Consider the following 23,509-nt stretch of genomic DNA (forward strand, 5'->3'; position numbering starts at 1 on the left):
AATCTGCCAAAGTACGACTCAGAACATATTAAAATTAGCCCAAACTGCCATTAGGCTGACTGACCCAACTTGAGCCCAACCTGGTACCTTCCAGCCTTGCAGCGGTAAACCCAACCGTTATGCAGTGGATCCATGTCCACCTTGCAAGGTGGACACAATTCTATGTTCATAATTTTTGAACTATATGTTCATAATTATAAAATGATATATTCATAATTTTTGAACTTTATATTCATAATTATTGAACTCTATATTCACAATTATAGAATTTTATGTTCATAATTACTGAACTATATGTTCATAATTATTGAACTCTATATTCATAATTACAGAATTTTATGTTCATAATTACTGAACTATATGTTCATAATTATAAATCTATATATTCATAATTTTTAAACTTCATATTCACAATTATTGAATCTCTATATTCATAATTACAGGATTATATGTTCATAAGTATGTTTACAACTCTATGTTTATAATTATAGAACTGTATATTCATAATTTTTGAACTATATATTCATAATTATAAACAATTTGAGAACTGTGTCCACCTTGCAAGGTGGACACGGTTCCACATCATAATTTGCCATTAAAGTGTATGAGGCAGTGTACGGTGTAAATGGGAACCTCAGTTTTACAATAGTAACAGTACCAAAAATTTGATTATACTTATGTCAAGTCAATGCAAAGGTAAATTGTCGCACAATCAGTCCTTTTAGTGGAATTTGAACCCCCATAATATCGTCTTCCGTCATGACATCAAGTCACAAGCAACGAACCACTACCCTACTCACCTTAATTTCTATTCTTCTTTAATCTAGTAACACATTAAGGTTAACATTGATAAATACTAAAGTATTAGTTAAATATAGCTGTTAATCTGGATGATTATCGATTAGGAAATGCCTCTGCGATAGGTGTCATTTCATCCACCAAAATCGTTAGCTCTTTACATCTTCCTGTATCGAACATGCATGTTTACTATGCTTGATGTCTTGTTACTGAGGTTATATTATTAAGCACTAGAATGTTGGTTACACAAGTAGTCCCACATCAAACATGCATGTACTTTTCTTTTGCTATTTCCAAATTTTGGGATTGGTGGCTTATGAATGATGTTTTCCAACTTATATCTTTAATGCTATGTTATTCTATATATATATATATATATATATATATATATATATATATATATATATATATATATATATGCTCACAATTGTTTTTTTTTTTTTTTTAATTTGTTATTGGCTTAAGAGTTTTGTTGGTACCTTATTTGTTTATTGACTATGTGATTGCTCATATTATATGATAATATGGATTCAGAACTTAAATTAATAGTAGAACACTAAAAGTGCCCTGAGTGTTTAAGATAGAATGGATCAATTAAGGCATAGCTTAAATTAACTCGTTAAAAGAGATGTATTCTTTCTATCTATAATATGTACACCAAAAAATGTTAACCATATAGATTATTATAAATAAATGATTGTACCAAAGAGGCAAAGAGAAATGAGAATAATGGGGTGGTACGATATAATGCAAGATTACTATGCTTTGGTCAATGCTGATTTCTCAGTTTTCTCCTCTTCTTCTTCGTCTTGAGGAGAGTCTTGATTCGTGTATATGCTTCTTTAAGCACGAATCACGTTTCGAGCTCAGTCTACATTTGACTTTACACAAAAGATACTAAACACGAAAGAAAAAGAAACTAGGTTGAGGGGTCTAAATTCTTAGTGAGCTTGGTATCATCAAAATCTAAATACATATGTTCCTAACATATGTGTTGAAGTAGTAAACAATCGATTGAGTGATTTTCTCCTGAAGCATAAATATGTTAAATAATAATAGAAATAAGACCTAAATAGACCATTGAACTAGACAAAACAAATGTAATTGGACAATTGAATTGAAAAAAAAAATACAATTTTTTTTTTAACAAAAAAAAAAAGTTACCTTACTTAGTCACCAATTACTTTGCCTATGTAGTGCTAATTTAGATTATTTTATTTTTATAATTTTTTTAAAAAATTACAAATAGAAAAATCTTTGATCAATCTCTGATCAGAGAAGTCGATCTCCAGATTTATGGAAACAAAAAAGCTTCTTCGCCTCCTTGAATTTGGAGAAGAAGATTAATAGAGACAAACTTCATCTCTATTAATCTTCATCTTCATATTCATGGGGACAAAGATGCTTCTTTCCCTCCATGGATGATGGATCAAGGTTTCTATATTCATGGAGACGAAAAATCGATCATCTTTGCCCCAATGGATCTGGAGAGCATCCGTCTTTGATTGTAGACCTACTTTAATTCTCTAATTGGAGACTTGGTCGAAAGTAGTTTGCATTACGCTTTTATTTTGTTTTGTTTTGTTTTTTTTTTTTTAATTTTAAATTTTTTTTATGATAAAATGATTTAAATTAGAACCATGTAAGAGCGTTAACTTTGACTAAGCGAAATAACATGTTATTTGGTACATAATTGTATGATTTAAGTTGTTTGATGTGTTAATTGTAACTTTTTTTAGTTTGGTGGTTCATTACTTGCTTTTTTTGTCTAGTTCAATTATTATTTCTATTTATGTTTTGTCCTTGTATAATCTATTCCTATTGTATTCATGATATGAGAACGTACAACAATTCACGTGAAAAAGTTTCAGTTTAAAAAAAGAAAAATCAAGAACTTTTTTTTTTTTTTTTTGAAAGGAAAATCAAGAACTTTTTAAGAAAGAATTTTAATAATTATTTTGCCAACAAGCCGATCCACATGGTCAATTTGCTATAAATTGATTGTAGTTATACTTCTATTCCATCTTCAAATTCCAAATGGCCACCGGCTCTTCTTCTTACAAACCCCCTTACACTCCCCTGTCGGATCGAACCGAGTCCGCCGGAGCTCCGGAGAATCTCCGGCGATCCTTAAAGTTCTTCACCTGCACTCTCATCTCCTTACTCTGTGTAGTCTTATCCGTCCTTGTAGTCCTCAATCATTCATCAGAACTGGTCAAAGATGAAACTTCACAACAACCGTCTCCGTCGCTAAAGGCCGCCGGAGATGTTATCCCGTCGGTGGAGGAAGCCGCCGGCGATGGGGTTCCATATTCTTGGACTAATCGGATGCTGTCTTGGCAAAGAACAGCTTTCCATTTTCAACCTCCAAAGAGCTGGATGAATGGTAATTTACTACTTTAATTTAATTTATTTATTGTATTTTAAGAAATACCTTTCCCCGTTTTTGATTTTGATGAATGAAGTATTAATTTGAGTTTTTGTGTTTTAATATTATTTTCATGGCTGCTTTTGGGGGGCATAATCGGAATATAATGGATTTATTATGCTGCAGATCCTAATGGTATGGTACAATACAAACTCTCTACATTTTTATTTTTATTTTTTGAAAATACTCTCTACATAATTACTGTCTAATATCAATTATCATTGCTTAAGACTCTTAAATACTGCTGTTACTTTGTTTTAATTTTTTTTTTTTTTCGTAGGCCTTACTATTTAGTGGTTACTCCCACGGTCTAATTAAAAAAAAATGAATTTAGAAGGATATTTTAATTTAATGTAATCGTAAACTGATTAGTTCATACACAAATATATAGTAATTCAAGACTTGGTAAAAAAATTCTTTTTTTTTTTTTTTGTTTGTTTGTGTAAACCACTAGATATTCTGAGTCTTTTTATGTTCGTTTAACGGTCTAGGTCTAAACGGGCACAAAAGGAATCGTCTAAAGATGACAATTCTACACGCACCCTATGGGCTCCCCGCATCCCCGCCCCTACGAGTTTTAAAATACCGCACAATTTGAGTAATGAGTGCGGGTATGGGAAGAATTTTGTATACCCGCGTGGGTATGGGGCCGGGGCGGGTGCAGGGGAGGTATGCCTATTGATCTTTTTATTTGAACAACATGAGTGTCCTATTGATCTTTTTATTTGAACAAATAACCTAGGGTGTTTTATATGGAATTCAAGTTGTGAAAAGTAAGTTCACATGGATACACAAATAATGTGTGACAGGTCCACTATACCACAAAGGATGGTACCACCTTTTTTACCAATACAACCCTAGTTCAGCTGTTTGGGTGGAGAACATCACCTGGGGTCACGCAGTATCAAGGGACATGATTCACTGGCTCCATCTACCTTATGCCATGCTCCCTGATCAGCCCTACGATTTACGTGGCGTTTGGACTGGGTCTGCCACAACCCTCCCTGATGGCCAGATCATGATGGTCTACACTGGAAACACTGATGTGCAGGTACAAAATCTTGCTTACCCAGCCAATCTATCTGACCCGCTGCTCCTTAAATGGGTCAAGTATTCAGGCAACCCGGTTATCGTCCCCCCTCTCGGCGTTGATTTGTTGGAGTTTAGGGACCCGAGTTCAGCATGGGCGGGCCTAGAAAAAGGCCAGTGGTTTATTACTATAGGGTCACAGGTTAGGAAAACGGGCGTTGCATTTGTTTATGAAACTACCGACTTCAAAAGCTATAAGCTCTTGGATGGGTTCTTGCATTCAGTTCCAGGTACGGGTATGTGGGAGTGTGTGGACTTCTATCCGATTTTAGCTGATGAGGAAATCGGGTCAAATTCTTCAAATAAAGGGTCGGATGTCAAGCATGTTCTGAAAGCTAGTTTGTACGATGAAACACATGATTATTATGCTATTGGGACATATGACCCGATTAAAAACAAGTGGGTACCAGATTTTCCAGAATTGGATATCGGACATGGGTTGAGACTCGATTATGGGAAGTATTATGCATCAAAGACATTTTATGACCAAAACAAGAATAGAAGAGTTTTGCTGGCTTGGATTGGGGAGAGTGATCCGAAAGATGTTGACCTGGTGAAGGGCTGGGCATCACTACAGGTATTTAATTACATGAATTTTAATTTCATCAATTTGCTATTATTGCATTATTAAGATTAAGATTCCAGTAAATAAACCGAAATTTTACTATACAATGGTAAGACTATAACCTTATTACTTTTTCATTGACACTTGTATTGCTACAATTTAGGTATCTATTAAAAAATTCAAAAAATATTTTTTTAAAAATGACTTATTTTTCAAAAAAATATTTTCATTATTTGGTATTTGGTTAAAAGCAAAAAAAAAAAAAGAAAAAAATTTCTATTTTTGTTTGGCTCATTTTTCAATAAATGAACAAAAATCAACAACAAAGTTATTTTTTTTTAATAAAATACTAACTATTTTAATAATGGAAATAATAATCGTAATACATAAAAAATATAATAATTTATTTTAATTACATTATTGATTCTTTGCAAAAAAAAAAATTAATTAGTAAAATATTTTTTATATTATTATTTCAATAAAGATTGATTTATTATTTTTTAAAAGTTTAAACTTTCTGTTCTTGTACTCATATTATCATTTTATTCATATTAAGATAAATTTTTAAATAGGAGTAAAATTATATACTTAATTAATTATAAAGATTAACAATAATTATAAAAATGTATTTAAATAATTTTAAATTGTAATTGTAATTTATTATAATAAAAATAAATACAAAAGTTGATAAATCTAATGCCTTTGAAGTAAATAGATTTTAAACACTAAAAAAAAAAATTAAAACTTTAAAAAAAAAAATTGGACATAGGGTTGTTAGCAATTAAACAATTTTATTTTTTAAAAAAATTTTTGGAAATGAACAATTTTTTTTTTTTTAATGCAAAAACAAATATATAAACTTTTGGGCTTGAGCTAGGGCTGAACAAAGATTTGTATTGTTTGGTTAGGCCTGACTCAACCCAATTTTAACTAGGCCATTGCGGTCCAATCAAAATAATAAATGGACATATGTCGGGCTGGCTTGAGTTGGGAGGTTGAGTGCAAATTATTACGTGGAGCATAGTACATTTTTAATATACTAAAAGTATATTATTTGTATATTGAATTACATTATACATTATATAGAATAATGTACTTTTAGTATTTAAATAATATACTTTTTCTGAATACAAGATGTATTTTTAGTATACTAACAGTATATTATATTATTTGATAATATACAAAATAATGTACTTTTAGTACTCAAATAATATATTTTATACACACAAATAATATACTTTTTATTTATGATTCACACAACTGTGTGGACCATAGTCTAGGCAATAATGATTGGAGATTGAGAGTATAGTATGGGATAAAAATTAGAAAAATGGCTTTATAAAAAAAAGAGTTAATTTCAACAAATGTCTTTTGTGACAATTTCACGTTTAGTTTCAGACTATCATTTTTGTCTTAAAACACTACAAATTATTAAATTTTGGACACTTTAGGTCCTTCGAGTACCTTTATCGACGAAGTTCCATTTTAGGCAAGGGTAATTTGGTCTCATTTAAATCTTTTCTGATTTTCTTCATCTCTTTAACCATGTTCAATCCCAAATCCCTTTCGTAGTTTGTAAAATTCATATCACGATAGGGAACCCCATCCAAGTTCGTAAGGTTAACTTGGTAATCACTAAGATGCAAGTTCAACTCTCAACGGGAGCAGTCTATTAGCCTTCTTGATTTGAACCAATCAACTATGAATAACTTATGCTGGTTTATCTCCTTATGATTCTTTGCCTGCCCCATACATACCCTCAAATAATAGTTGTGAGTTTTCTTCGTTACTCAAAAAATTTCCTATCATGACACAAAATGGTATATATACCTGCAGGGCATTCCTAGGACACTGCATTTAGACAAGAAGACAGGAAGTCATCTGCTTCAGTGGCCAATTGAAGAAGTAAAGAGGTTGAGATCAGGCGACCCCATTGTCACAAAGGTCAATCTTCAACCAGGTGAAATCCTACCAATCCACATTCCAGCTGCTGCGCAGGTACACATCCATCTCATCTATCTCCCCTTTCTAAACCATGCATGCATGCACTTAATCTTGCCTCAAAAGGTTAAATTTCCAGCCACAAAGACCTCCAACACCCACTACTGGAAATTATAAAATTTCTGACCACCTGAAAGTGATCTTAAATCAAGTCAAAAGTTTTGTTCCGACCACTTTTAGTATCCGGAAAAACGTTTGTTGCTATTTCCGACCACTTTTTACTTTCAACTTGATTTAAGATCACTTTCAGGTGGATGGAAATTTCATAATTAAAATAGTGACCCTTACCGACAGATCAAGCATTTAAGAAGATGTAAATCACGGTACCTAAGTGTCTCAACAAACAAGAATCACTACTGGAAATTATGGAATTTCCGATCACCTGAAAGTGATTTTAAATCAAGTCGAAAGTCTTGTTCCGACCACTTTTGGTATCCGAAAAAACCTTTGTTGCTATTTCCGACCACTTTTTTCTTTCGACTTGATTTAAGATCACTTTCACTTGGTCAGAAATTCCATAATTTCCAGCAGTGAATCTATCAACTTTAGACATAATTCTCATACTGTACATCAATGTATGTCGAGTTTTGAACATTCGTCTTTTGTCTCAATTACTGTCCCTATTGAACCAGTGAGCTAAGCCCTAGTACGGGCCATACATGCACTTAATCAACATTAATGGGAGATTTCAAATCTACAGTTAGACATTATTGCCTCGTTTGAAGTGATGAATGAAGAGGCAGTCGAAGGTGAAGGCGATTTTAGGTACAACTGCAGTAGCAGTGGTGGTGCTGTTAAGAGAGGCGCTTTGGGGCCATTTGGTTTGGTAGTTGCAGCTGATGAAACACTTGCCGAGCTAACGCCTGTTTACTTCTATGTTCAAAAAGGTGGTGATGGGAAGGTAGAGACTCATTTCTGCACTGACTTGACAAGGTTTGCTTCTTAACTAAAGAGTACTACATGTATCACATAATACAGATCCCACATTTTAATTATTCGATTGGAAAAATGAAAAATGAAAAATAGGGATATGGTTAATTTTCTTGTTAATTGTAGAACTGTATATGTTTGTAATGAACATATATATATAAATGGTGCAGGTCATCAGAAGCATCTGGAGTTACGAAAGAAGTTTATGGTAGCACCGTACCTGTTATTGATGATGAAAAATATTCAGCAAGAATATTGGTATGTTTCTTTTCCTACCATTGATATTCTAATATGTTTCAATTTCCATGTAATTAATGTTAAGTTCTAGGATAATATATATAAATGGGACAAAATATTATAGTTATTAGCAAACATTATTCTGATCTATCTTGTGTTGATGAAATGAAATTAGGTTGACCATTCAATCGTGGAGAGTTTTGGTCAAGGAGGAAGAACAGTTATAACATCAAGAATATATCCAACCAAAGCAATATATGAAGCGGCAAGAGTCTTCTTGTTCAACAATGCCACAGGGACAAGTGTTAAAGCGTCTGTGAAGATATGGCAAATGAATTCAGCTGATATTAAGCCATTCCCATTTTGATCAATTCTTGAATTGTTTGCTTCCAATTCACTTTCTCATCTGCCTTAGCTATTATATGAATAATTGAAGCTTGTATATTAGACTCAATCTCACACTAACAAGTGGTATGCCAGATTCCATGCTTGATTTATGTGTATTCCAAGGGTGTGTTTGGTTACGTTCGAACATGGGAATTGGAATGATAATCAAATATTTAGTAATGGTATAAGTTTTGATGAAAATATTTTGTAAGTTTGGTAGGAGGGTGGAATTGGAATGATAATCAATATTGATGTTTGGTATGCAGAGACGGAACTAGAAATTCTGTTGAGGGGGGCGAAGAAGTAGTGACGGATTCAGAAAATTTTTTCAATAAAGGCGAAACATTAAAACAAAAGAGATAATTAAAAAAAAATAAACACATCTCATTATTAATATAAAAGAATGTTATATATGTGTGTGTTTATTAAATACTAAAAAACTATTAAAAACGTGACTATGTTGAAACCATAGGAAGGAGTCAAAAAAAATTATTGAAGCCAAAATTCAAACCCCTATCCTTTATCATAACTCAACATATGCTCAACCAACTCATCTAAATCAACTCTTGTTGACATTTAATAGTTTTATTTTACTAATACTAACACATGTACTATATATACATATATACATATATATACAAAAATTATATATAGGGTGGGGGTGGGGTGAGGGGGCAGCTGCCCTCCCTGCCCCCCTTTTGGCTCCGTCGACCATGTTGGTATGGAAATTTCATCCTAAAGATGTTCATTTAATAGGCAAAAATCTTAGTAAATTTATAAGTACACAAATAATCATAATATCGGGAGTGTAGAATGATCTGATCTAAATATTTTTGAAAAATGACAAAAATCTAGTGGATCTAGAAAATTTCATGATGAATAGGGACAAATTTATGATAAAAAATTATATAGTTGCTAACAACACATTTAACTATGTGATTGCTCATATTATATGATAGTAAATGATAATAGAACACCAAAAGTGCCCTGACTGTTTAAGATAGAAAGGGACAATTAAAGTATAGTTTAACTCGCTAAACGAGATGTATTCTATCTATAATACGTAAACCAAAGAATGTTAACCATATAAATTATTATAAATGAATGATTATATTGTACGAAATAGAAATGAGAATAATGAGGTGGTACGATATAAAGCGAAATTAATAGTTTAAAGATTTACACAGAAACTCATAATTGATTTTATTTAAATATACTCTAACATAATGAATATCATTAAGTTCCACTACTTAATATCATTAGTAAATAGTAAATTTACTAATGATATACAATTGATGAACATCATGACTATATATTTATTAGTCAATTGCTATATATAATATTGATAGTTGTTATACTACTATTCCATTTTCAAATTCCAAATGGCCAGCTCTTCTTCTTACAAACCTCCTTACACTCCCCTGTCGGATCGAACCGTGTCCGCCGGAGCTCCGGCAAATCACCGGCGATCCTTAAAGTTTGTGTCCTCCATCACTCTCCTCTCCTTACTTTGTGTAGTTTTATCCATCCTTGTAGTCCGCAATCATTCATCCTTTCCAAAATCTGAACTGCTCAAAGATGGAACTTCACAACAATCGTCTCCGCCCCTAAGGGCCGCCGGCGATGGGGTTTGGACTAATCGGATGTTGTCTTGGCAAAGAACAGCTTTCCATTTTCAACCCCCAAAAAGCTGGATGAATGGTAATTTACTACTTTTTTTTTTCTTTTTTTTTTTCCATTTTCCATTTTATGTGTCCAGTTCAATTAAAAATGTTTATTTGAAATTATTTACAATATTAAGTTTAATATTAGTATGTAAAATTTATATATTTAGAAATTATATTACATTAAAAGCATTAAATTTAAATAATATAAAAAATTAAATTTAAATATTATAAGAAAATGGTAATAGAAATAAATACTTAGCTTTTACCTTTTTGATTTTGATGAATGAAGTATTAATTTGAGTTTTTGTGTTTTAATATTATTTTCATGGCTGCTTTTGGGGGACATAATCGGAATATAATGGATTTATAATGCTGCAGATCCTAATGGTATGGTACACTACAAACTCTCTACATAATTACTATCTAATCTCAATATTCATTGCTTAAGATTCTTAAATACTGCTGTTACTTTGTTTTAATTCTTTAATTTTTTTTCGTAGGTCTTACTATTTAGTGTTTATTCTCTCGGTTTAATTTAAAAAAAAAAATAGAATGATAAGGTTAGGTAATTAGCTAGGTTGCTTTAGGTCTACGTGATTAATATATGAATATTTAATAAAATAATAATACTAATATTATTATTATTATTAATTATTAAAGCATAGAAGTTTGTAAACTAAAAATTAATTATTAGTATTTATATTAGTAACTAAAAACGTTCAAAAAATATTTGGAGTGAATTCCATTTTTGGTCCTACTGTTATAGGGGCGTTTCTAATTTTAGTCCACTTTAATTTTTTTTGCCACTTTATAACCATTATTATTGAATGTGTTCCACTTTTAGTCCCACCGTTAGTATTTTCATTAAGAGGCCGTGTAATCTAGGGGTATTTTGACATTTCTTCTCATCCAAGACTATGTTTGACTAAAGAAATGAGAACATTAAACCTAAAACCTAAAACCTAAAACCTAAGAAACCTCACCGGCTCATGTTGGAACGAACGAAACGATGTAGCTTTGGCTTCCCATTCTCGTTGTTCGAAGAGCCATCTTCGAATATCGGAGGAGGAGGACGAAGCGCCTGGATTAAAAGAGAAGAGGCAAACATAAAAAGACCAAAATACCCTTTGATTATACGGCCTCTTGACGGTGGATTAAAAGTGGAACACATTCAATAACAGTGGTTGTAAAGTGACAAAAAAAATTAAAATGGACTGAAATTGAAAACGCCCCTATAACAGTAGGACCAAAAATGGAATTCACTCAAATATTTGTAACTAAAACTAGTAATTGATTTAATATAACAATAATATTTTTCTTAACATCGATATAGTTTGTAAAAATTAGAAATTAAGTTTACTGTACTATTGTACAATATAAAAATAGAAAATATTTTTGCACCCAATATATGTATCAATATTGATATTGATCATTAATTTTAAACATAATCAATTAGTATAATAAATATCATATGTTAATATTTATTTTAAAACAATAATATAAAATATCACTGCTCTAATTAATTAATAAAATAAGACAGTATAATATTTGATTTATAAATTTTCGTATAGAAACATTTCCTTTATTAAATTATAATTACCTGATTTACTATTAGAATAATACTCAATGGTAGTTACAGCATTTGTTATCTAGATTTTATATTATTTTATTTTTCTTCTTGTACAAGTTGCGATATAGATTTGTCTTATACGGAGTTGAATACTAGGTATAAAGATGACTAGATGAGAGTCATTGATTATTAGTTTTAATTTGGACACTGATTAATTAAATAGCACCATTAGAAATGTGGAAATGATTACTATTTTTTTTATAGTATTATTCCTAATTAAATAACTTATCTTGCTCCTTAGGCCAGGTTACGTTGGATCTAATTATTCATGACTTAATGTATCCCATCTTATCTACCTCTAGGGTTAATTTTGTAAAACTATACGCAACCTAACATCAAGGCGAATCTAGAAATTTTGTTTAGGAGGGACAAAAAATAAAAATATTTATAGTAAAATATGATAATGGTTGAAATAAATTTTATCATTTCTATTAATATGATATTCATAAATAATTTTTATTTTAATTAAATCAACTCTAATTAAGTAATTCTAGAATAATTTAAATATGATGTCACACATTTGAAATTTGTAGATTACATTGACTATATAGTTCATAAATAATAATTTAAAAAAATATTTTTTATAATTGAATTACAAAACATATTTTATATCAGTTAATATACAATTAGAATTATGAATGAATCTCACAAATCACAAATTTAATTCTAATGAGAAGATTTTATATATATATATTCGAAGTGCGTTAAATAAATATAAAATTAAAATGTAAACATATATTCAAGGTGTATTAGCGGTTGCAACAAATAGTAGGCGTAGTCAATAAATTATATTATATTATATTATTATTTTATTTACTTTTACTAAAATATATATTACACGCGCGCGCACACACGCACATATAATGGGATAACTGTCCCCATTGCCCCTCTATAGATCCGCCCTTAAGACCGAAGTTAGAGAATGACTATGAGAGTAAATAGAGATGTTAGGGTAGTGAGTGACTTAAAACACAACATCTAAAATTAAAAATGTACTATCAAGAGACAATCTAGTTGAGTTGGTAAGAATGTTAGTTTGGTAACAATAATGTTTCAAGTTCAAATCACAATAGAAGTATCCTATTAAAACCTTTTATGTTTGAACCAATTAGCTATGGATAACTAGAGTGATTTACCTAGAATTCAAGTTGCGAAAAGTAAGTTCATATAGATACATAAATAATGTATGTGTGACAGGTCCACTATACCACAAAGGATGGTACCACCTTTTTTACCAATACAACCCTAGTTCAGCTGTTTGGATGGAGAACATGACTTGGGGTCACGCAGTATCAAGGGACATGATTCGTTGGCTCCATCTACCTTATGCCATGCTCCCTGATCAACCCTATGATCTACGTGGCGTTTTTACCGGGTCTGCCACAACCCTCCCTGATGGCCAGATCATGATGCTCTACACTGGAAATACTAATGTGCAGGTACAAAATCTTGCATACCCAGCCAATCTATCTGACCCGCTCCTCCTTAAATGGATTAAGTATTCGGGCAACCCGGTTATCGTCCCCCCTCCCGGCATTGGTTTGATGGAGTTTAGGGACCCAAGTTCAGCATGGGCAGGCCTAGAAAATGGGCAGTGGTTTATTAGTATAGGGGCACAGGTTGGGAAAACAGGCGTTGCATTTGTTTATGAAACTACCGACTTCAAGAGCTATAAGCTCTTGGATGGGTTCTTGCATTCAGTTCCGGGTACAGGTATGTGGGAGTGTGTGGACTTCTATCCGATTTTAACTGGTGATGAAATTGGGTCAGATTCTTCAAATAAAGGGTTGGATGTCAAGCATGTGTTAAAAGTTAGTTTGTACGATGAAGGACATGATTATTATGCTATTGGGACATATGACCCGATTAAAAACAAGTGGGTACCAGATTTTCCAGAATTGGATATCGGACATGGTTTGAGATTCGATTATGGGAACTATTATGCATCAAAGGCATTTTATGACCAAAACAAGAATAGAAGAATTTTGCTGGCTTGGATTGCGGAAAGTGATCCTCAAGATGTTGACCTGTTGAAGGGTTGGGCATCACTACAGGTATTTGACTACATGAATTTTAATTGCATTAAGATTCCAATAAATAAACCGAAATTTTACTATACCAATGGTAAGACAATAACTTAGATAATAATTGCAAGTTTAGGGATCTATTTAAATTGCTACAATTTAGGGATATATTTAAAAATTCAAAAAATACTTTTTAAAAAATGACTTATTTTCAAAAATTATTTTAATTATTTAGTGTTTAGTTAAAAGTTAAAAAGAAAAAAGTTATCTATTTTCGTTTGCCTCATTTTTCAACAAATAAACAAAAACCTATAAGAAAGTTATTTTTTTAATAAAATACTAACTTTTTTTTTAATAATGGTAATAATAATTGTAATACCATGATAAAAAATATAATAATTTATTTTAATTACATTATTGATTCTTTGCTAAAAAATTTCAAATTTTTAAAAATTTGTAAAATATTTTTTTTATATTATTATTTCAATAATGATTGATTAGTGTTTTTTGAAAGTTTAAACTTTCTGTTTTTGTACTTATATGATCATTTTATTCATATTAAGATAAATTTATAAATAGGAGTAAAATTAAATACTTAACTAATTATAAAAAATATACTCCGGGGTATAACAATAATTATAAAGATTAACAAAACCATCCCAAATCCCTATGGTATTTTGTAAAATTCATGTCATGATGGTTGCAACCCCATGACCCCCATCCAAGGTGGTAAATTAAAGTTGTTAACTTCGTAACTATTAGAATGTAAGTTTGACTCCCAATTGGAGCAGCTTATTGATCTTCTTGATTTGAGCCAGTCAGTTATGTAATTGTCAATTTTCCTTGTCATTCAGAAAAATTCATATCATTTTACTGGCTAGGACCCTTGAATAATATCTGCCAATTTTCATCGCCACAACCTTATAATATATGATATGATAGAACACTCCTTATATATAGTTGGTGAATATATAACCTGCAGGGCATTCCTAGGACACTGCATCTTGACAAGAAGACAGGAAGTCATCTGCTTCAGTGGCCAATTGAAGAAGTAGAGAGCTTGAGATCAGGTGACCCCATTGTCACACACCTCAATCTTCAACCAGGTCAAATCCTACCAATCCACATTCCAGCTGCTTCGCAGGTACACACTTCCATCTATCTCCCCTTTCTAAACCATGCATGCATTTAATCTTGCCTCAAAAAGTTAATTCCCAATCTCAAAGATCCCCAACACCCCGATCCGTCGATCAGGCATGAACCTAAGTGGCTCAGCAAACAGGGATCTGTCAACTTTAAACATAATTCCCATACTGTACATCACTGCCGAATTTTAAACATTGGTGTCTTGTCTCAAATACTGCCCCTACTGAACGAACCAGTGAGTTAAGCCTGTACTGGCACATGCACTTAATCAACATTAATGGGAGATTTCAAATGTACAGTTAGACATTAGTGCCTGGTTTGAAGTGGATGAAGAGGCACTTGAAGGTGAAGGTGAAGGTGATTTTAGGTACAACTGCAGTAGCAGTGGCGGTGCTGTTAAGAGAGGCGCTTTGGGGCCATTTGGTTTGGTAGTTGGAGCTGATGAAACACTTGCCGAGCTAACGCCTATTTACTTCTATGTTCAAAAGGGTGGTGATGGGAAGGCAAAGGCTCATTTCTGCACCGACTTGACTAGGTTTGCTTCTTAATTAAAGAGTATTATATATACAGATCCCACAATTTAATTATTCGATTGGAAAATTGAAAAATGAAAAATAGGGATATGGTTAATTTTCTAATATTTTCTTGTTAATTCTAGAAGTGTTTGTAATGAACATATATATATAAATGGTGCAGGTCATCAGAAGCATCTGGAGTTACGAAAGAAGTTTATGGTAATAGCGTACCTGTTATTGATGATGAAAAATATTCAGCAAGAATATTGGTATGCTTCTTTTCCTACCATTGATATTCTAATATGTTTCAATTTCCATGTAATTAATGTTAAGTTCTAGGATATAATATATATATATATATATATATATATATATATATATATATATATATATATATATATATATAAATGGGACAAAATATTACACTTATAACAAACATTATTTTGATCTATCTTGTGTTCATGAAATTAAAATTAGGTTGACCATTCAATCGTGGAGAGTTTTGGCCAAGGAGGAAGAACAGTTATAACATCAAGAATATATCCAACCAAAGCAATATATGAAGCGGCAAGAGTTTTCTTGTTCAATAATGCCACAGGCACAAGTGTTAAAGCGTCTGTGAAGATATGGCAAATGAATTCAGCTGACATTAAGCCATTCCCATTTTGATCAATTCTTGAATTGTTTGCTTCCAATTCACTTTCTCAATTGTCATCTGCCTTAGCTTTTATATGAATAATTGGATCGGAGCTTGTATATTATATTAGACTAGATCTCACACTAACAAGTGGCCTGGTATGCCAGCCTCCATGCTTGATTTATGTGTATTCTAAGGTTTTGTTTTATTTTATTTTATTTTTAGGGTGTGTTTAGTTCTAACATGGGAATTGGAATCAAATACTAGGTAATTAATGGTATGGGTTAGTATTTTGCATGTTTGGTAGTAGTGCGGAATTGGAATGATTATTAATATTGATGTTTGGTTATGTATGACCCTATAATTGGAATAAAGGTTTTAAAAATACAAGAATAAAAAAAAATCAAGACAATTGATCCTAATATAATTAGGGGTGAGCAAACCGTTGATCGGTTACATAACCGACCGAAAAATAGATCATGGTTTTTGACCCTCGTAGCTAACCGAAACCGACCGAGGTTTTCGACGGTTTTGGTCGGTTACCAAAAAGCCGCCCTCAAACAAAATAAACAAAGACTTGAAGTAAATTAAACACTTAACCCATGATACATTAATACATACTGTTTACTGCCAATTCCCAAAATCAAATCCAAAATATCAAATGATACATGATACTAGCACAGTGCCAGTGCCATTGTGCCAATGCCCAAACACCAAAGGCACAAAGACACAAACAGATACAGTCCAAGACCAAGTCACCAACAAGGCAATAATCAACAAATATTAATATACCAATACAAACTGGTTTACTACCAAGTATAAACAAAGTAATAAAATCATTTCAAAGTGATGAACAATTAAACATTTAGTATATTTTCAAAGTGACCGGCGTGGTGTACTTGCGGCATCCAGGCGGTCCAGCGACAACAGCGAGGCTGAGCAGCCTGAGGCCCTGAGCACTGAAGATATGTGAGACTATGAGAGTGTGAGACTGTGGGTGGAACCGTGGAAGGACGGGAAGCCAAGGGTGGAACCGTGGAAGATTGAAGACGACTTACGAGTTACGGCTAGACGAGTGTGGTCTGTGGAGCCTGTGGTGTTAGGATCGATATGGTTCACAACTTAGACTGGGAATAATGAGAATATTTCTAGTGTAAGATTTAAAATAAATCATATACACAATAAAGGCAATTTGGAGAAGAATTTTCTGTATTGTCAAAATGATATTACAATAGGAATTAAAAATATAACTTTCTATTTTGCTATGCTAATGAGATGATTCCATGATGGAATGAATTTACAAAGAAGAGGGGTTGTCTATTTATAGCAAACCCACATGCCTAGATTTGCAAAAATAATTCTTCAAGCTCAAACCTTGGCTCTTAGTCCAAGTATTTGCTCTTGCTCAAGCTTAAGCTTAGGCATTTCCCTTGCTCATTCTTAAGCTTAAGCAATTCTCCTTGCTCAATCTCCTTGTTCAATCTTAAGAAATCCTCCAAACCTCATCCCAAAGGTTCTGCTCATTTTCACATTTGACTTTAATATTTACATGTGAAAGTCGTGGTCGTATCGCTCTCGTGGAGACTGGAGAAGATGAGAAGCGCGGAAGGCCGACGTGGAGCCGGAGAAGGTCACTCGTCCTCGTCTAGACTATAGAGGAACAGAACGACATAACTTAGAAGGATTAGGAATTTAGGGGCATTTGGCGATTAGGATTTAGGGATTTTACATTTTAGGAATAAGTTAATAAAGTTATTTAGTTCTTAATGTATGAGCTTAATGGCATTTGGGCTTCTAAGCTTTGGGCTAGCAGTATAATTGTATGTATGTATTAATATAATCGAAAAACCGAAAATTCGAAAATTTTTTAAGGTTAATAACCATTATCGACCGATAACCGATTTTTTCGATCGGTTAGCGATTAACCGATATTTTGATCACCCCTAAATATAATGGCATCCAAAACAATAATACGAATAACAAAATCAAAATAAAAATCTAAAAATACTAATTCAAACTTAAAAATTATATTACCAATAAGATGGAATTATACATTTTTTAATTAAAGAATGAGGTTTTAATTGAAGGAATAATCTAATCTCATAGTTATATTTTAAAAAATTGACAACCAAACACTAACTATGATTTTGATTTCCATTCCTAATATGTAAACCCATAAATCAAACACACCCTTAATTCTTCCTGGGATTCTTACGGGACTTTGTGGATTGTAGATTTGCATCGCCTTATGTTTTTTTATTTTTATCTTTTAAAATTAATTTATTATTATTATTTTCCTGTTTCAGGAGTTTTCTTCTTATAAGTGCGGGTGATGTTTTGAAAAAGAGCTAATTTCATGGGATGTTTCTTTGCTTTGGTGGTAATTTTAAATTTAATCTCAGATTATTGTTTTTGCTATTTAATATTTCAAATTATTAATTTTTAGATACTTTTAGTCCTTCTTATGATTTTTTCTATTTTTAGTAAGGACATATTTTTTTTTTTATATTTTTCTTTTGTTAATTTTTCGGTTTCAACCGATTTAATTGAGTTAGAACTTTAAGTAACCTCTCATTTTTAGTAACCATATTTTTCAATCGATTTTTAGTAAAGTCCTAAACCTATTAGAATTATCAAGCAATTAATAGTTGGTGGTAGGGATGGCAATGGGTCGGGTGTGGGTCGGGGAGGGCTACATCCATCACCCGGCCCACCTTATATTTTCTCCACCCACCCCCACCTCCAACCCGCATCAGGTGGACTTTTTCAGAACCCACCCCCACCCCCACCGGGTGCGGGTGCCCACTACGGGTACCCACCACTTATCATCTTATTATGTTTTTTAAAAAATAATATTTAAATTATTTACACATAATAAAAAAATAAAATCCATTAGTGATACTAAAACATAAATAATTGAAATATTTAAATATAATAACTAAATTGTTAATTTTTTTAAAATAAAATTAGTAGTTTTGATATAAAAAATAGTAAAAAGATACACGAAGTTATATAAACTTTTATAAATAACTACATACTAGTACTTATTTTACTATTATATATATATACACACACATATGGTGGGTCGGGTGGGGTTCTAGGCGGGTCTTGTACATAGAACCCGAATCCAACCCGACCCACCGCAGGTTTGATTTTTTAAGACCCACCCCCGACCCACCACCCACCATCACCCAAAAAAACCCGATCCATGCGGGGTGGATTCGGGTGGATATCCACGGGTCGAATTGAAATTGCCATCCCTAGTTGGTGGAGATGCAGATCCTGGGCTGGCCTGAAAATAAGAAAACGTATACTTGAACCAGATAGAGTTCGGTGAACTAAAAGATAAATCATTCAACACAAAATCCAATCTGACCATTTAAGCCCAATTATTAGGCCTTCAACCTGTCTGCGATTGGATAGGCAAATTATACTGTGGACCGCGGTCCACAATACATTGTGGTTCAGGCATTAAATATGCATTGCAGTTTCATTTCAACACAATTACAGTATCAATTTGATATAATTACAGTTTCACTGGACAATATACACTCAAATATGTGAAATTGTTATTCAGTTTCATTTTGTATACAGTGTCGTTTCATTTCAACACAACTACAGTTTAATTTCAATTCAATTGCAGTTTCATTTGATAATATAATAAAAATAATATGTGAGACAGTGTCAGTTTAGATACGCTATAATGTCTGCCGTTTTGAACCATGGTCCACAGTATAATTGCTAGATTGGATACCACAATTGTTATATAATGGATCAGGGTCCACCTTGCATTGTGGGCCTTGGTCCAAAACAAAATTCAATCTGCAGTTAAAATATTATATACTTTTATTTAATAAATTATTTGCTTACTACAATTAATATATTATGTGGTTGTAGACTTGTAGTTAATTTAGAAAACGCTTCGTCTTCAAAACTTGTTAAACCTAATTCAGAAATGTTTTTTATTGTTATCATAAACTACTACTACTACACACAATTGTACCAGGTGGTGTGCAAGACTTTTCAACCAGAGTTAGCCTTGTCGTCTACGTTTAGCCAGATCATTAATGACTTTAGAAAAGCTTTAAGTTTCTTCAAGTAACCCAACTTCCAATTCGTGAAAAAGCTAAGACTGCGAATCAAGTTTTCTGTAACATAGTTTAGACATTTATTGTTGTGTCACGCTGTAAAAAAAAAGGGGCTTACCATTCCATCAAACTTTGTTGTAATCGTTTCAGTTTATGATGAATAAATTAGCATTTATTAAAAAAAAAAAAAGTATTTACATGATCGAGCATGAGAATCAAAGGCTAGCATCTCAATCATGAACAAGAATGAGACCAGGCTAGAGTGTCTAATAAAAGGCCTGCAACCAAAAGTATGCCAGTTTGGGGCAGGGGTCAGCTTATGTTTGAGGATATTTTAGATGAGATAATGTTGGTCGGAAGTGGCAATTCCAAGTAGCATATGTTTGTTGATGTTCCCAAATGGCAACGGCACAACTTGACAAGTCAGGCCAATCCTTGCCAGCTCTATAACTTTTTGGCATCTAAATACATACCCAAATTAGATACATACATATATGGATCTTCCAAATCAAGTTTCTGATATTGTAGGTAACCACATTGTATCTCTACTTTATATTTGATGAAATCATGCTTTAATTTTTAAGTTTTTTTCACCTGCTTGCACTTAGCTGACCCAATTAAGAAACAAATTGCTGATCTTATTAATTTTTTTTATACAAGAGGAAGTTTAGAATTCTCGACTTTTTTTAAAAGACGAAAATGCCAACCAAACTGGTTAAGTTAATTTCTTTCTTTTATAAATACACAAAAACAATTCCATCAAGGATCAATATGTACTACTGGAAATTATGGAATTTCCGACCACCTGAAAGTGATCATAAATCAAGTCGAAAGCCTTATTCCGACCACTTTGGTAACCTTTGTTGCTATTTCTGACCACTTTTTGCTTTCAATTTGATTTAAGATCACTTTCAGGTGGTCGGAAATTCCATAATTTTCAACAGTGATGTTCTATATTAAAATCTTAAAATTTCTCTAGAAAGTTATGCTAATTATAATCCTTAGCTAACAAATTTCCTAGCATAAACTTATAAGGAAAATGTGAAATGTACTCTCATAAAATATTATTTTAGACGTGAGATATAACTTAATCAAATAAAAAAAATTAAAAGGTGTCACCCCTTAAAATTAATGAATTATTTTAATAAAAGGAATTTTTCAGATATTATTTTGAAAGCATATGTAGTATAATTATTTTAATAAAAAAGAATTTTTGGATTTCATGGGACTTGTGCATTGCTTATATTTATCCTTTTGGCTACTGTCCCCTTTGTGTCTATCCTTACCAAACACATGCAATTCTTTCTTTTATATGAAGCCACAAACAGGCATTCTTTGATATATTACTACAAATACTAAAGGCCATTTAGTTGAAGGTGTATAAGTTAAGTTAATCACGGTAACGCCAGTATAATTATATTATATAGATTTCGTTTAATTCAAGTTATATAATAACTTTTAATAATGTAACATTATTATTACTAGTTACCACATAATATTCAAGGTTATGCAATGTACAAAGTGATTTAATTACCTTCTTTACTTTAAATATTCTAATATTTGTGGAAACTCCAGCCAAGTTAATGATCTGACTGTTGACTTGGTAAATATAATGTTACAAGTTCGACTTTTATTGGAGTGTTTGATTGATTTTTTTGGTCTGAACCGGTCCCTTATAGATAACCTGTGAGTCCTAGACTAATAGTGTCTATTGGGTCTTTCGTCACCAAAAAAAAAAAAAATCTAATATAACATTGGTAATTTGGAAAAATTTTCCAATTTTGAATTTAAAGAACGCGCGCGCGCACACACACATATATATAGGTATTGGGGGTGTTTGGTAAATAGTTGTTAGCTGATTGGGTTAGTGGGTTTGACTAGTTGATAACACTAGTTGATTATAGTAAAGTGTTTGGTAACTTAGTTGTTAGCTGATAGTCGATTACATGCAAAATAACTTTCTCAAAAGACTAATCGAAAAAAAACCGTTTTGAGCAACTTTTTGAATTTTAGCATTTTAATTTGAAGTAATAATCTATTACGAAAAGATAATTAATCAAACACTCATATTGATTATTAATTAAATCAAATAATTAATAATAATTAAATAAGTTAAAATTGACTGATAAGCTAAGTATCTTATCCAACCGTACCATTGTATATATTGTGAGGAAACTGCAGTTAGAAAAAAGGTGAAGAAATAATTTATTCAAAGTTGTTAGAGGAAGAGGTAAGCATGGTGCTCCAAAAGCCTACTATTTTGCAAAGAAAACAATAAATAAATAAATAATTAATTAATTAATTAAAAAAGTAAAGATGTGAAAATGAAAAGGGCATGTTCTGATTTGTCTTCTACTGGTTCAATGGATCCTTGAAGAAGGTGCTTAACATTCCATCTTAATTACTCTTTAATTAATTATTAATGCTCTGTATCTTTCACTGATTGTGAGATGCAGACTTTTAAAAAATATATTATAGTTCCAGTGTATACATCACAACAGTATTATTTTATGTTTCTGCCAAAGAAAATTAATAATAAATTTACACTATCATATGCCACAATCCGGTACCTTTACGTGTTACTACCCTAACAAAGTTAAAGTATCAATTTTTTTTTTTTTAAACTTAAGTATCATCCCGCATCATGAACTATATCAGATTATTCATATTATTCACTAACTTTTCAGAACATATATTTCGATCCACTCATCATTAAATTTTTGTTTTGTCTAGCATTTTTCACAGGGTTCGTAATTACCATTATGACATAGCACCGGTTTAAGCTGACGTAGACCACGATACGAACTTCGTTAAATATAAGGTATAGAATTGTGAGACAACACAAAAATTCATATAGTATTTGGGATTCAACTACTATGAAAGTAATTTGGATTCGGTTTGAGTTGTGCCCATAGAAATTAAGTCCTACGCTGAATAAAATCTGACCCAGAAAGTCTTTAATATATGATACCCTTCACACAATGGTAACGATGTTGAATATTAAAAATAGTAATGAATGGACTACAATGTTGTAATTTATATATAGTCCTATAAACCTATTTCAATGTACCATTTTGATAAATTGACAATAATATGGCGCTAGGCGGTGGTTAGTCGTCTAGAATTTTGACAAAATCGTCATTCTAGGTGGCCGGCACCTAGGCGCCCGCCCAGGCTCCGACTAGGTCGTGGCGGACTAGGGGGCCTAGGCGGTCATTTAGGCTACCAATTAGTTATTTTTTTTTTTGTGTTTTTTTAATGGTTATTTCGCTCAAACCGATGCTGTTTTTAGTGAAATAATTCTAAATTGTTCAAATTGGTCGCAAATTCAAAAAATGTAATTTAAAAAATTAAAATCAGATATTAA

General features: G+C 32.0%; 2 protein-coding genes across 3 annotated transcripts; both read left to right on the forward strand.

The window, feature by feature from the left end:
* The first annotated feature begins 2,746 nt into the window (after positions 1-2,746).
* LOC109156908 (acid beta-fructofuranosidase-like) lies at positions 2,747-8,571 on the forward strand. The gene is made up of 7 exons (XM_019304801.1): positions 2,747-3,184; positions 3,353-3,361; positions 4,036-4,892; positions 6,717-6,878; positions 7,582-7,814; positions 7,982-8,069; positions 8,224-8,571. Exons 1-7 carry the CDS (start codon positions 2,836-2,838, stop codon positions 8,413-8,415), a joined length of 1,890 nt encoding a protein of 629 aa, XP_019160346.1. The 5' UTR covers positions 2,747-2,835; the 3' UTR covers positions 8,416-8,571.
* A 1,195-nt stretch (positions 8,572-9,766) lies between these two features.
* LOC109156909 (acid beta-fructofuranosidase-like) lies at positions 9,767-16,153 on the forward strand. 2 transcript variants are annotated; one of them, XM_019304803.1, is made up of 8 exons: positions 9,814-9,844; positions 10,055-10,136; positions 10,481-10,489; positions 12,930-13,786; positions 14,739-14,900; positions 15,202-15,437; positions 15,599-15,686; positions 15,895-16,153. In XM_019304803.1, the coding sequence occupies exons 1-8, from the start codon at positions 9,818-9,820 to the stop codon at positions 16,084-16,086; spliced, it is 1,653 nt and encodes a 550-aa protein (XP_019160348.1). In that variant the 5' UTR covers positions 9,814-9,817; the 3' UTR covers positions 16,087-16,153. The 2 variants fall into 2 exon arrangements, with proteins under 2 accessions (XP_019160347.1, XP_019160348.1); XM_019304802.1 differs by having other exon boundaries at positions 9,767-10,136.
* Positions 16,154-23,509: the final 7,356 nt, after the last annotated feature.

This window comes from Ipomoea nil, unplaced genomic scaffold, assembly GCF_001879475.1.
Source record: "Ipomoea nil cultivar Tokyo-kokei standard unplaced genomic scaffold, Asagao_1.1 scaffold2759, whole genome shotgun sequence".
NCBI lineage: Eukaryota > Viridiplantae > Streptophyta > Magnoliopsida > Solanales > Convolvulaceae > Ipomoea > Ipomoea nil.